This window comes from Rhinopithecus roxellana, chromosome 5, assembly GCF_007565055.1.
Source record: "Rhinopithecus roxellana isolate Shanxi Qingling chromosome 5, ASM756505v1, whole genome shotgun sequence".
In the NCBI taxonomy this organism is placed as follows: Eukaryota; Metazoa; Chordata; class Mammalia; order Primates; family Cercopithecidae; genus Rhinopithecus; species Rhinopithecus roxellana.
Window position 1 is genome coordinate 103,673,117 of NC_044553.1, and position 15,871 is coordinate 103,688,987.

General features: G+C 35.7%; 1 protein-coding gene across 6 annotated transcripts in view; it reads left to right on the forward strand.

The window, feature by feature from the left end:
* RALGAPA1 (Ral GTPase activating protein catalytic alpha subunit 1) overlaps positions 1–15,871 on the forward strand; it is a 311,458-nt gene that overhangs the window by 263,032 nt on the left and 32,555 nt on the right. For all 6 annotated transcript variants that reach the window (XM_030930785.1, XM_030930789.1, XM_030930788.1 and 3 more), the window contains exon 37: positions 14,053–14,211. In XM_030930785.1, coding sequence (XP_030786645.1) covers positions 14,053–14,211 — 159 coding nt within the window. The remainder of the gene's footprint in view (positions 1–14,052; positions 14,212–15,871) is intronic.

Below are 15,871 nucleotides of genomic sequence, written 5' to 3' on the forward strand. Positions count from 1 at the left end.
TACATGTGCACAATGCGCAGCTTTGTTACGTATATATACATGTGCCATGTTGGTGTGCTGTACCCATTAACTCATCATTTACATTAGGTATATCTCCTAATGCTCCCCACTCCCCCTACCCCACAACAGGCCCCAGTGTGTAATGTTCCCCACCCTGTGTCCAAGTGTTCTCATTGTTCAGTTCTCACCTATGAGTGAGAACATGCAGTGTTTGGTTTTCTGTCCTTGCAATAGTTTGCTCAGAATGATGGTTTCCAGCTTCATCCATGTCCCTACAAAGGACATGAACTCATCCTTTTTTATGGCTGCATAGTATTCCGTGGTGTATATGTGCCACATTTTCTTAATCAAGTCTATCATTGATGGACATTTGGGTTGGTTCCAAGTCTTTGCTATTGTGAATAGTGCCACAATAAACATTAAGTGTGCATGTGTCTTTATAGCAGCATGATTTATACTCCTTTGGGTATATACCCACTAATGGGATGGCTTGGTCAAATGGTATTTCTAGTCCTAGATTCTTGAGGAATCGCCACGCTGTCTTCCACAATGGTTGAACTAGTTTACTACCATCAGAGAATACTATAAACACCTCTACGCAAATAAACTAGAACATCTAGAAGAAATGAATAAATTCCTGGACACATACACCCTCCCAAGACTAAACCAGGAAGAAGTTGAATCCCTGAATAGACCAGTAACAGGCTCTGAAGTTGAGGCAATAATTAATAGCCTACCAACCAAAAAAAGTCCAGGACAAGATGGATTCACAGCCAAATTCTACCAGAGGTACAAAGAGGAGCTGGTACCATTCCTTCTGAAACTATTTCTATCAATAGAAAAAGAGGGACTCCTCCCTAACTCATTTTATGAGGCCAGCATCATCCTGATACCAAAGCCTGGCAGAGACACAACAAAAAAAGAGAATTTTAGACCAATATCCCTGATGAACATCCATGTGAAAATCCTCAATAAAATACTGGCAAACCAAATCCAGCAGCAAATCAAAAAACTTATCCACCACGATCAAGACGGCTTCATCTCTGGGATGCAAGGCTGGTTCGATATACGCAAAACAATAAACGTAATCCATCACATAAACAGAACCAATGACAAAAACCACCTGATTATCTCAATAGATGCAGAAAAGGCCTTCAACAAAATTCAACAGCCCTTCATGCTAAAAACTCTCAATCAACTACGTACTGATGGAACATATCTCAAAATAACAAGAGCTATTTACAACAAACCCACAGCCAATACCATACTGAATGGGCAAAAACTGGAAGCATTTCCATTGAAAACTGGTACAAGACAGGGATGCCCTCTCTCACCACTCCTATTCAACATAGTGTTGGAAGTTCTGGCCAGGGCAGTCAGGCAAGAGAAAGAAATAAAAGGTATTCAATTAGGAAAAGAAGAAGTCATATTGTTCCTGTTTGCAAATGACATGATTGTATATTCAGAAAACCCCATCATCTCAGCCCAAAATCTCTTTAAGCTGACAAGCAACTCCAGCAAAGTCTCAGGATACAACATCAATGTGCAAAAATCACAAGCATTCCTATACATCATTAACAGACAAACAAGATAGTCAAATCTTGAGTGAACTCCCATTCACAATTGCTACAAAGAGAATAAAATACCTAGGAATCCAACTTACAATGGATGTGAAGGCCCTTTTCAAGGAGAACCACAAACCACTGCTTGATGAAATAAAAGAGGACATGAACAAATGTAAGAACATTCCAAGCTCATGGATTGGAAGAATCAATATCATGAAAATGGCCATACTACCCAAGGTAATTTATAGATTCAATGCCATCCCCATCAACCTACCAATGACTTTCTTCACAGAATTGGAAAAAACTATTTTAAAGTTCATATGGAACCCAAAAAGAGCCCGCATTGCCAAGACAATCCTAAGCCAAAAGAACAAAGCTGGAGGCATCACGCTACCTGACTTCAAACTATGCTACAAGGCTACAGTAACCAAAACAGCATGGTATTGGTACCAAAACAGAGTTATAGACCAATGGAACAGAACAGAAATAATACCACACATCTACAATCATCTGATCTTTGACAAACCTGACAGAAACAAGAAATGGGGAAAGGATTCCCTATTTAATAAATGGTGCTGGGAAAACTGGCTAGCCATATGTAGAAAGCTGAAACTAGATCCCTTCCTTATACCTTATACAAAAAAAGTGATTGAGTTTTAAGTAAAGTTGCACTCTGAAATGGTGAAACTTTTATGCACTAGATTTATTAGAGAATAACTTCATTTTAACTATTTTTAAAATCATTTTTAACTAATTGATTGGCTTTAAGTACTCTCACAGTGTTTTGCAACCATCATCACTGTCTCTTTCCAGAACTTTTGCATTTTCATTTGGTTCAAAATGTTTCTTACTTTCTCTTGAGATATCTTCTTTGACCCATGTGTTTTTAAGAAGTATGTTGTTTAATCTCCAGGTATTTTGGGGTTTTCTAACTATCTTTCTGTTACTGATTTCTAATTTAATTCCATTGTTTGAGAGCAGACATTTTATGATTTCTATTCTTTTGAATTTCCGAAGGTGTGTTTGATGGTCCAAAATGCGGTCTATCTTGGTGAATGTTCCATGTGAGTTTGAAGTTCTGTCAGTTTTTGCTTGATGCATTTTGATGCTTTGTTAGGCACCTACATGTACGGATCGCTATGTCATCTTGTAGGATTGACTCCTTTATTATATGAGGCTCCTCTTTATCCCTGATAACTTTCTTGCTCTGAAGTCTGTTCTGTCTGAAATTATTATAGCTATTCCTGATTTCTTTTGATTAGTGTTAGCATGGTATATCTTTTTACTTTTAGTCTATATTTGTCTTTAGAGTGGCTTTCTTGTAAACAATATGTTTTTAGCTCCACTCTGACCGTATCTTTTAATTGGTATAACATTGATTTTTGAAGTGATTATTAATATAGTTGAATTAATACCTACTATATTCTTTACTGTTTTCTATTTCTGTCTACTGTATTCTGTTTTCTATTGTTGCCCTTGTTCTTTGTTCCAATTTTTGTCTTTTATACTTTTTCTGCCTTTTCTTGTTTTAATTGAGCATTTTATATGATTCCATTCTCTCTCCTTTCTTAACATATCAGTTATGATTCTTTTTTAACTTTTTAGTGATTGCTATAGAGTTTACACTATACATTTGTAGTTAATCTAAGTTACAAGTCTGCTTTCAAATTACACTATACCAGCTGGGTGCAGTGGCTAACATCTGTAATCCCAGCACTTTGGGAAGCAGAGGCTGGCAGATCTGTTGAACCCAGAAGTTCAAGACCAGCCCGGGCAACATGGTGAAATCTTGTTTCTACAAGAAACACAGAAGTTAGCCAGGCATGCTGGTGCATCCCCATGGTCCCAGCGACTTGGGAGGCTGAGGTGAGAGGATCACCTGAGCTTGGGGAGGTTGAGGCTGCAGTGGGCCATGATTGTGCCACTGCACTCCAGCTTGGGTGACAAAGTGAGACCCTGTCTCAAAAAAAAATTATACTGTACTGCTTATATTATATTGTACTGCTTGCGATAGCACAATATTCCTAATCCCTCCTTCCCATCCCTTGTATCATTGCTGTCATTCATTTCACTTATTTTAGGTATATATAAGCCTATATATATAAATATGAGCACATATATTCAAATACATTGCTGTTATTATTAAACTATATTCTGTTAAACCAATTACAACTAAGAAAAAAGTTTTCATTTACCCTCAGTTATTCATTCTGTCATGCTCTTCCTTTCATGATGTAGATCCAAGTTTCTGACATATATGTTTTTCTTCTCTCTGAAGAACTTGTTTTAACATTTCTTGAAAGGTAGGTCTGCAGGCTGCAAATTCCTTCAATTTTTGTTTGCCTGAGAAAGTCTATTTCTTTTTCACTTTTGAAGGATAATTTCACAGGGTACAGAATTCTAGGTGTGTGGTATTTTTTTTCTCTCTCAATACTTTAAATATTTCACTCAACTCTCTTATTGCTTATGTAATTTCTGAGACATCAGAAGTAATTTTTGTCTTTGCTGCTCTGTAGGTACGATTTTTTTTCCTTGGGCTTCTTTGAATAATTTGTTCTTTCTCCTTGATTTTCTGAGTTTAAATATGATGCACCTAGGCATAGTTTTTTGACATTTACCCTGCTTGGTGTTCACTGAGCTTCCTGGATCTGGGTTTATGACTGACATTAAGTTGGGGAAATTCTCAGTTATTATTGCTTCAAATACTGCTTCTGTTCCTTTTTCTCTTTCTTCTTCTTTTGGTATTCCCATTACATGTATTTACATCTTTCATGGTCGTCCCACAGTTTTTGTATATTCTTTTGAATATAAGTCTTTTTTTCTCTTTGCTTTTCTGTTTTGGAGGTTGCTATTGAGATATCTTGAAACTCAGAGATTCTTTCTTCAGCTGTGTCTTGTCTGTGAATGAGCCTATCAAAGACATTTTAAAATTTCTGTTCCAGTGCTTTTTTTTACTCTAGCATTTTTTCTTTAATTTTTTTCCCTGAAATTTCCATCTCTCTACATACCTTGTCCATTTGTTCTTACATGTTGTCTACTTTTTCCATTAGAGCCCCATAGCTTATTAACCATGGTTGTTTTAAACTTAGCATGTTTTCAAGATTCATTCATGTTGTAGCATACATCAGAACATCATTCCTTTTTAAAGCTGATTAAAAATCTGTTGCAAGTATATGCCTCAATTTGTTTACCCATTCATCTGTGGCTGGAATTGGGTTGTTTCCACCTTTTGGTTCTTGTAAACAATGTTGCAGTGAACATTGGCATACAAATATCTATTTGAATCCCTGTTTTCAATTTGGCTATATAGCTAGGAGTGGAATCGCTGTGGTCATAGAGTAATTGTATGTTTAGCTTTCTGAGAAGTCAGGATGTTTTCTTTAGCAACCACATCAATTTATATTTCCACCAGCAATGCCTAAGTGTTGCAGTTTTTCCACATCTTTGCTAACACTTGTTATTTTCTGTTTTAAAAAAATAATTATAGCCATAGTAGTAGGTGTGAAATGATATTTTGTTGTGGTTTTGACTTGTATTTTCCTTCTAATGATATTGAACATCTTTTCATGTGCCTATTGCCCATTTGTATATACTCTTTGGAGAAATGTCTTATTTTCTCTAGTAGTAATTTAAATCGATTTAAGTAATATTTACTTTGTCAGTGTCAAACTAGATTAAAGCAATGCTTAAGCTCTATATGTATGAAAAATGTGGTCATATACCTCCTGACACTGCCATTCTCCAAGAAACAATAGCAACTTTTAAGTCCAACAGAAAGGGAATTTTTATTTGATCTCATAATTCAGTGTAATTAGCCTAAACCTTCTTTTCATAGAAATTGTTTAAAACCTTATAAACATTGATTTCTCTGTATGCTGATGTTTCCATTTCCCTATACTTAATGACTCTTGCCTTAATCTGTTCCTCAGAGTTCTAGTATATGAGGTTTTTCTAAGTAGCAGGCTTATATTTTAGTTTTATTTTGGTATCACTTTATTTTTGATAGGTTAAATGTTTAAACTTAATCATAGAAGCCAGTTGTCTTATACCGGTTGTCCTTGATAAAAAATCACTTTCTGTATTGGTATTTTTTCTCCTGAATTTAATAAATTCCACATTAGTGGTAATAAGTTGAGGCCTAGAACATGTGTCCTATTATAAATGAACAATTGGATATCATTAGGTTGTCCCCCCTGTCCTTTGTACATATATCTTTAGGTGTGTTAATCCATTCAGTAGACACATTAATGAGCACTGGTTGAAGTATAATATTGGAGGAAGTAAGGCTTGTTGACCTCAGCAAGGAGTTTAATACCTCTAATTAAATTAGATAGTCGACAGTCAGTATAAAGAAATAGCCATGCCTCTGGCAAGCTAGAATTATTTATGACTCTGGTCCTTTGCTTTAAACTTGGTAGGATAAAATCATTTATATCTATTTTATAGAAACTAATTTTAGTTCTGACTTTTTATTTAAAGTATGTGATTTGTAAATTATTTTCAAACATTTTATTTTCTCAGAATGAGAAGTAAATATCCTTGGACCTATTTAAATGTAGCGTTTATATTTCTTGTGAAGAGAAGCTTTTTCAAGGCTCAAGACAGTAGCAGTAGAATATTTATAACATAGACTATACTTCTTGAGCAGATTAGCCAAACATTCAGTTTAGCTAAGTTTCTCTTAGAAATGTTGTACCACCATATAAAAATCCTGATATAACCCCAGTCCAAGCAATCTGTTCTATAAATTATCTCTACCTGAGGAAGATTGATGGAAAATGGTTAAAAATAATTTCCACTTAGCTGAGTGTATTCACCCCTAAAAATCAAAAGTGCTGCAAGCATTGGTGTAAAGTGTTCACAGGAGCCTCTCTCATTTCCTCTGTCTCCTTGTTCTAGCCACTTGCTGATACTCTGCTTCATAGGTAGCTGAATCATCCTTTTAGAAGTTTGATGAAGATCAAGTTGAGATAATTGTAACATACTTAGTTGAACTCTCTAGTCTATCTTTCATTTCCTGGACCCCCCAAAATAGGGGGAAAGAAGCACTTTATTTAAGTCCATTTCCTCTGAATTACTATTAGTGTAATGGAAAGTGTTTCATTTTCTGTCTTGAAGTTTAGTCACAATAGTTGTGCAAATAAATGAACCTTGTAGTGCTGCTTGGTCTGATTTTTTATTTTAAATCTGTTTTTCTTTATTTTGGACAGAAATATAAGATACTTTCCAAAGAACTATATACTAAATATAGTCTGGAAAATGAATTTGTTCAAAAAACAAATTTAAGGAATAATTTTTAAATTTTTTCATTATTTTAGTAAAAGTGAAGTTAGGATTATATTTAATAAATTGTGTGAAATTATACTCATTGTTTGAGTCCCAAATATAACAACCTTATAGAAGAAACTGCCCCTAACTCCAATTTTTGCATATATACTCCTGATGACAAGAATAGAGGATTGACAAAACAGAAAATATCAATGGTTCAGTCCAAGTTTATCTCACCACAGTAAATGTTATGTGGGTGAGATAGCAGAGGCCTCTCATTGTATAGGAAATAAAACTCTTTTTTTTTTTTTCTTTTTCCTTTTTTTTTTTTTTTTGCGACAGAGTCTCGCTCTGTCACCATGCTGGAATGCAATGGTGCAATCTCTGCTCACTACGACCTCCACCTCCTGGGTTCAAGTGATTCTTCTGACTCAGCCTCCCAAGTAGGTGGGACTACAGGCATGCACCACCACACCCAGCCAGTTCTGGTATTGTTAGTAGAGACAAGGTTTCACCATGTTGGCTAGGATGATCTCGATCTTTTGACCTCATGATCCGCCCACCTCAGCCTCCCAAAGTGCTGGGATTACAGGCGTGAGCCACCGCACCCGGCCAGGAATAAAACTCTTTAATTCCTCACTATGGTCCTACATAATTTGGCCCCACCAGCCGCCTACCTCTAGATCTCATCTCCTGTCTTTTTCCTTTTCATTTACCATAATCTGGTCTCACTGACTGTCATTCTAACCTTCCAACATGTCAAACTCATTCACATCTTAAGGGCTCTGTACACTTACTACTGTCTCGGTTTGAAATGTGTTTTATCCACGTTATCAGACTTCCTCATTCTAATTGTTCTGTTCTTAAACTCATGTGACAGTTTCTTAGAAAGACCTTTTTAGACCATCCTAGCTAAATAAGCCCCCTTCTACTCAGGAACTTTATCACATTACCCTATATTATTTTCTTTATAGATTTATCACCGTGTAAGTTTATCTAGTTTATTTTTGTATATGCTTATCTGACTCCTCCCACTAGAATATCCAGGTCATGAGAACAAGGACTTTGTCTCTTTTGCTTACTGCTATATCTCCAGCACCTAGTACCAGGCCTATTGGCATTTAACAAATGTTTGTTCAGTGAATTACCACAGCTACCATAGCCACAAATCAAAAGATCTATAGACACCTTTGTCTTAGTGACACACTTATCAAAGTGACATATTTAAATAAATGCCATTAACTGCAGATAGTTCTGTTTTTATGCTATGTACTAGGTAATGATAGGAAAAAAATGCAACTTAAGTATCTTTTCAATAGTCACCAGTATTTATTGAATGCCCACTCTGCTTAGGCATAGTATTGGATGCTGTGCCTGTTGTTTTCAAGAAACTTTTCCCAATTGCTAAAAATGAATAATCTAAACAGCAAGTGAATGTAGGAAAATATGTATGACTGCTAGAAAGTATATTAAAGCATGTTTTCTCACATGATTGAGGGATATATCATAGAGTGTGTTTTACTGAGTGTGAGTGCCTGAAAGATGGGGGAAAGAATGGGGACTTGGGGCAGTAAGAATACTAAGTTAGTTTCTACATATATACCCCTATCTCCTGAAGTAACTGCCTAACCTAATTAACTTCTGTATATTCTTCAGCTTTTAGTTCAAGAGCTATTATAGATCCATGTCCTTTGTTATTTGTATTCAGAAAAGTATATTAATTTTTAGAGCATCATTTGTATTTTTAAATTATTTATTTATTTATTGTATTGTTATTTTACTCTGGCTCCTCCACTGTACACAGAGCTTCGAGAGCAGAGACCATGTCTGTTTTTACTCATTGTTGCATCTGCAAAAGCTAGCATTTGGTCAGCTCTCATTATTTGAATGAAAGAAGGTGGATATGAAGGAGGGAGGGAAGGAAGAGAGAAAAGACTTTTCAGACCTCATGAATTAGTATGTACGGTATATGGGATGAGTAGCATGTGATCTAGGACAGCAGTAGAGGAATAGGAAGGAAAGTACAAAAAAGGAATATAGTACTTTTTTTAAAAAATGAGCTCATTAGAGATGTAGTAAGGAAAATAGAGGGAATCAAAAAAGACTAAAAGAGTATCAGGTTTTAATCCTGAGTGATTATAATTAGTTGTTAGGTACTTTTAACACAAATGGAGAAGTCAGGAGGATAAGCTGATTTAGTGAGAGACATAATACAGTTCCTTTATAAGAATTCTAGTCTTCAGCCCCAGATAAATGATATTATATGGCACTGAGGAAATCTAGAATTGACTCTGGAATTCCTGTTGGTAATCATGGAGAATGAGTTCATTGCCATAAGGTGAATGTCTTAGTCCATTCAGGCTGAGATGACAAAAATACCATAGACTGAATAGCTTATAAACCACAGAAATTTATTTCTCACAGTTCTGGGGGCTGAGAAATCTAAGATCAAGATGCTCACAGATTCATTGTCTGGTGAGGGACCACTCCCTCGTTCACAGATGACCATCTTCTCATTGTAACCTTATATATAATAGCAGAAGAGTCAGGTAAGCTCTCTGGGGTCTCTTTTGTAAGGACACTAATCCGTTATAAAGGAGCCCTCATAACCTAATCACCTCCCAGAGTCCCCTACCTTCCACTACCATCGCATTGAGGGGTAAGGATTTCAGGATATGAATTTGGGGGGTGGACAGGATGCAAACATTCAGTCTGTAGCAATGGGTAAACATCTGATTTTCACAAAAGAACACGGAGCAGGCCATAGACTATAGAAATTAACCAACATTCATGAGCTTCATGTCAGTGCCTGGCAAAATAGGATTATTAAACAGATGGTTTGTGAGCACTTAGATAATGAAGTGTAGTGATCACTAGGAGCCACCATGAGTTCACCATAACAAATCACATCAAAATAACTTAATTTATTTTAATAGGATTACTAGATTAGGGAAAACCATAGATTGCAATAAAGCATTTAACTAAGTTGCTTGTGGACAAGTTGAAGAAATGTGGTCTTCATAACAGTTTGGTAAGTATATTCATGAATGATTATATAATCATATTCATAGCACATAAATTAATTATTTAACAAGAAGCAATATAGGGAGGTGGTTACAGTATAGGTTCTGGAACCAGCCTGCCTGGGTTTGAATCCTGGCTCTGCCACTTACTATTTGTGACCTTAGGCAAGTTACTTCATCCTTTTAAGCTTCAATTCCTCACCTGTAAAAATAGGGATAATAATGGTTATTACTACTTCTTAGTATTGTTGTGGAAATTTAATGAATTGTCACAAACAGTAAGGACTTAATAAATACCTTTAATAAATATAGGATGTGGATTTTTTTAACCAGGAGGAAAGCCTGTAATGACTTGCTATAAGGCTCTTAACCAAGCCTGTCCCATTTGACATTTTTGTCCAAAATGTAAATGAAGACACTGGAATTTGAACTTAAGGATAGCCCAAATCTGGCAGAGTGCCAGCACATGAATAGCAGAGTCAGGTTAACAATAGACCTTCATAGGCTTAAAGATAATCTGAACCTGGCGAGGGAAAATTACGAAATCCTCCTTTAGTTCTAGCAGTCAGTTGTACCTGCTTAAAAGAACTTCGTAAGAAAAAGACTTAGAAGCTTGAATTGACTACAAGTTCCATTTGAGCCATCACTTTTAAAATGAAGAAAGTAATTTATTGAACAGACCAAAGGAAGAAACAGCCCCATTGTGGGTTTACTGTATTGTCCAGAGCGTGTGTTGATACTGTATTCTATTCCATACACAAGTTTAATAGAAACATTAGTAAACTGAAACTGTAATCCAAGATAATGAATATGTTTGTTAAGAGGAGCTAAGAAGAACCCTTTTAACCTGGAAAAGGAAAGGTGAGATGTATATTAGACTGATCTTCAGATAACGGAAAAGATAATACATAGAATACAGATTGGATTTATTTGGTAAGACTCATTTTGGAAGAGCTAGCATCTGGAAGACAGTTTGACAATTTTTAGCTTAGTATTAACATGTTCTAATGATTGTAGCTCTTTAAAAATGAAATGGGGGCCAGGCGCGGTGGCTCACACCTGTAATCCCAGCACTTTGGGAGGCTGAGGCCAGTGGATCACCTGAGGTCAGGAGTTCAAGACCAGCCTGGCCAACATGGTGAAACCCCATCTCTACTAAAAATAAAAAATTAGCGGGGCATAGTGGTGGGTGCCTGTAATCCCAGCTACTTGGGAAGCTGAGGCAAGAGAATCTCTTGAACCCGGGAGGCAGAGGTTGCAGCGTGCCGAGATCACACCATTGCACTCCAGCCTGGGCAACAAGAGTGAAACTCCGTCTCAAAATAAATAAATAAGAAATGGGTTGATTTGTGAATTCATAAAATCCCCAACCTTAGAAGTATTCAAGCAGAGGCAGGGTGTCTACTTATCAGGTATATGGTGGCACAAGCTTCTGTGTTGGGTGGGAAATTAGAACTTTAAGGTCTCTTCCAGTATTAACATTCTAGTGTATTTGAGGACTTCACTTGTACACATGTTGAATTTCATTTAGCTGCTTTGTCTTCTTCAATTAATAATAGTCATCTGTAGCCTATGTTATATACCTTGAGTTCCAAAATAACTTCAGTAGCAGTTGAAACAAATTTAGAAGAGTAGTTTGGTTGCCAATCATTTTAACAGACCTATCCCATGTACAGAAGTCTTCTACTCTATTTCAGAAATGAATTAGCATCTGGGTCAATAAACATGTAGGTAGCAACTTCTTCGGTGGTTTTGGAGTATAGCAAAACCTACTGGTTATCCATAGGACACAATCTTTTTTTTTTCTTTCTTTGAGATGGAGTCTAACTGTGTCGCACAGGCTGGAGTGCAGTGGCATGAGCTCAGCTCTCTGCAACTTCTACCTCCCAGTTTCAAGGAATCCTCCCTCCTCAGCCTCCTGAGTAGCTGGGATTACAGGTGTGTGCCACCACACCTGTCTAATTTTTGTATTTTTAGTAGAGACGGGGTTTCACCATGTTGGCCAGGCTGGTCTCAAAACTCCTGACCTCAGGTGATTCGCCTGCCTCGGCCTCCTGGAGTGCTCAGATTGCAAGTGTGAGCCACCACACCCTGCCCCATAGGACACAATCTTGTAAGTCCATAGAGATAGAAATACATAAAATCAATATTAAATAATATATAAAGTATGTCAAACATACATATGCCTGAAATTTCTATTAATGCTTAATCATTAAAAATTGATTCTTTCAGTAGTCTTTCAAAAATTCCCAAGACACATAGCAATGATTAGCAATTTCTCAATTTGTATCTAATTACTATATAATAGATTTTAAAGATATAAAAACATGCCTCATTATAACAGCCTAAAATAATTACTTTTTTAGCATTTGAATGTAAATGATAAGGGATTTCATTAAGCTTTTCCCTTAAAATGTTTGAACGTATTTAGAATGACTTCGTTATGTACATGGTTCTATGCCAGAAATCTTCATTACAAGAGCTTGGCAAAAATATGTTGCTCTTTTCCATTAAACTTATTTAACAGACTTTTAATATCATACAGAAGATATTTGAACAAGCTTCAGTTATAAAATAAAAGTACACTTGCCCTTTTTTCTCGTTTCTTTAGATAAGTGGGCACTAGAAATTATAGATAGTTTTGGCAAGAGTTCAAGGGTTAATGTAGCAGATAAATAAAAGGAATTTTCTGTAAATTGAGACCTGCATTATTTCAGTTGTCTTGTCTTTCCTTACCTAACTCATTTAATTTTAAAAAGTAAATACCTAAATTCTTCCTGACAGTGTGCTCAGCTTTTACTATCGTTTATTACTTCAATTATACTTGATATCACTTAGAACAATCTGCCATTTGGAAATCTCAGTATAGCCTGGAGCTTAGTATTAGATCTGGCTGCTATTGTAACATGTACAGCATATGACATTAATGTATCAAAATTAGATTGGATCATCCCTCCTGGTTAAATTTATTTCACATTTCTTTTGTATTCAGTTAACATAAACCTATTAGGGAAGCTGACACATGGGGATGGCTGTATAGGAAGGATATTTTTAAAGTATTTTGATTAAAAAATGAAATTATGAAGCCATGGCTTTTCTGAGTTGTGTAATCTTTTTTGCTTTTTAAAAATGTCACAAAGCCCAAGTCCCACACGTTTATATTATTCAACTTGTGTATGTATATAAGGAGTTACTCCAGGATTAAGGAGTGACAGAAGAGAGGCTTTCACTAATTGGACTTAACTCCTCTCTTTGTTTAAGTCATATTTTAAGTTCTTTTTCCTACCCTATGTTCATCCTTAAGCCAAAATAAATGACATATTTCTGAAATAGAAATTGCCCGTATGTTAGATGATAGCGTAAATATTGATGACAGTTATCCCAGGTTTACTCTTCTAAACCTTTCCACCTGCCGTGTGTCTAGTTACCTGAAACTAATGGAAATCCCATGTAAGATCTGCACTAAAAGTCAATTCAAATGCTCACAGTAGCAGAATCAATAAATGTACTAGTATAATGAAATTTTATAATAAAATGCATTGTTCTATAGCATTCTCTCTGAAGAAAACTCAAGACTAAAGGGCGTTAAGTTCATTTTTTAATACCTTATCAGAAATCCAACTTCTGAATGTTTTGTGTTTTTACAGTTTTAATTATCATAATGTTAACTCTCTCTGATTGCCAGAAACACTTTTGTAAGCAAGCACCACAAACATTTAAATAACATCTTGAGGGTCTAACAATTCTCAAGACATCTATTTGGAAGAATTTTTGAGTTTCATAGGCAAAGAAAACCTGGAAATAAATTTGTTAAACCAAATATAATCAACTTTCTCGTACTCAATTGGGGATTATCCAATTTATGAGTTATTTACTTCTTTTTTTAAAACAGTCTTTTAAAAGATCTGTTAGTGGAGAATTGGTGCAGTTGCTGGTTAAGGAGAGTATTTGGGCTGTGTGTGAATCTTTTTAAATCTAAGTTATCTGTTTCCCATTGATTATTGACAACTGAAATTGTCTGGTCTTCTGCAGTGTTTCCTAATATTTTTGAATGTTTGTGTTTCATATGTAAAACTGATCAAGCGCAATTTAACGATTTTTTAATTTCGTTTTTCCCCTTTTTATGTTGTATGTGACTGTAGGACTGTACTCAAAGAGCTTTTAAAGCCATATAAATTATTTTCTTGTTTTTCCAGTTGAGACATTTGGGAAATGATGAAGTGCACATTGTTTGGTCAGAGCATACTAGAGACTACAGGAGAGGAATTATTCCCACAGAATTTGGTGATGTCCTTATTGTAATATATCCAATGAAAAATCACATGTTCAGTATTCAGATAATGAAAAAACCAGAGGTAAGAACTCCTTATCTTCCATTTTAATAATAGATTTTGGTTCTATAGGGGTTCATTGGTTTCTTTCCATATTACAGAATAAAATTTGGAGTAGGCATCAAGTTGCAAAAGTGAGGGTAAATGTAACATAGACCCTGGTAGCTACATGGATTGCCTAAGCCTGGTTCAGAAGGAGCTAAAACAGAATAAATAGCAAGAAACTGTGTTCAAACTGGGGATTTGGCTAGGTAGTGCCAGAGTGAAAGTTCCTTTGTACCAAGCTCAAAAAGGACTTACCTTTTATTAAGAGAACAATTAGTTTCCTAAAAAACATAGTAAGAAGTAACATTTCCTTTAGAATAGGAATATATGATTCCTATATTTTTAGTTGTTACATCTTATTAAGATTACATGATTATTAGTCATGTCAATAAATGAGGATTCTACAAATTGAAAAAAATAAGCCAAATGGTTCAGTCACCTATCCTATAGTTGGATGTCTTATATATACACCATAAAATTCAAACACACTATTGCAGAAATATTTTCTTCCAGGATAATAAAAGTTTGGTAGTATTTTTGGTGTGTTCCTTCCCTTTTTTAAACTGAATTCTTCAGTTTCTAGAAAACCTGCATTTGACAATTGATTATGAATCTTCAGAATTCCTTGAATTGCATTAAGTTTCTCATGTATGAATTTCTTATGTATGAATTTAGGTTTCTTCAGGGTTCACCTAAACCAGAGGTCAGCAGACTGTGGCCCATAGCCTGGTTTCATACAACCCACAAGCTAAGAATGTTTCAGTTTTGGTTTTGGGGTTTTTTACATTTTTAAAGAGACGTTTTTTATTGTTGTTGGTTTTGTTTTGGTTTTTGGTTTTTTTGAGACAGAGTCTCGCTCTCGCTCTGTTGCCCAGGCTGGAGTGCGGTGGCGCAATCTCAGCTCACTGCAACCTCCGCCTCCTGGGTTCAAGCAGTTCCCTGTCTCAGCCTCCCGAGTAGCTGGCACTACAGGTGCCTGCCGCCATGCCCAGCTAATTTTTCTATTTTTAGTAGAGACAGGTTTTCACCATCTTGGTCAGGCTGGTCTCGAACTCTCTACCTCAGGTGATCAGGCCTCCCAAAGTGCTGGGATTACAGGCGTGAGCCACCGTACCCAGCCTTAAAGAGTTAAAAAAAAAAAAAAAAAAATTGAAGAATATACAACAGAGAGAACGTGTGACCGCAAAATCTAAAATATTTACCATCTTATCCAGAGCTTGTGTTCTTGCCTTCAGCTGCCATTTGTGCCAACCTTATTCAAACAGAATTTCTAAGTTTTGAAACCGTGAGTGAGTCACCTCACAAAAATAACATTTAATTATCAAAACATAGATTTTTTTCTAGTAAACTATGGAATAAGGGTTTTAGGTTCTATAGTAAAGCTAGTGTCACACAAAAATAATGAAAAAGTAACTTCTAGGCTATAGTGTTGACTTTTTGTACACAATTGAAACTAGTAAAATTTGAAAATTGGCTAAGTGTGTAAATTATTTACTCAGTTACATGAAGAACATAGTTCTTTTGAATAGACACCGTATAAACCTTTGGCATTTTTTGTTTATTGTCCTAGTATGAGTGACGCATCACAGAAAAGAATTGAATTCAAATAGTATTTTTACTGAAGGAGGAACTAAAAAAG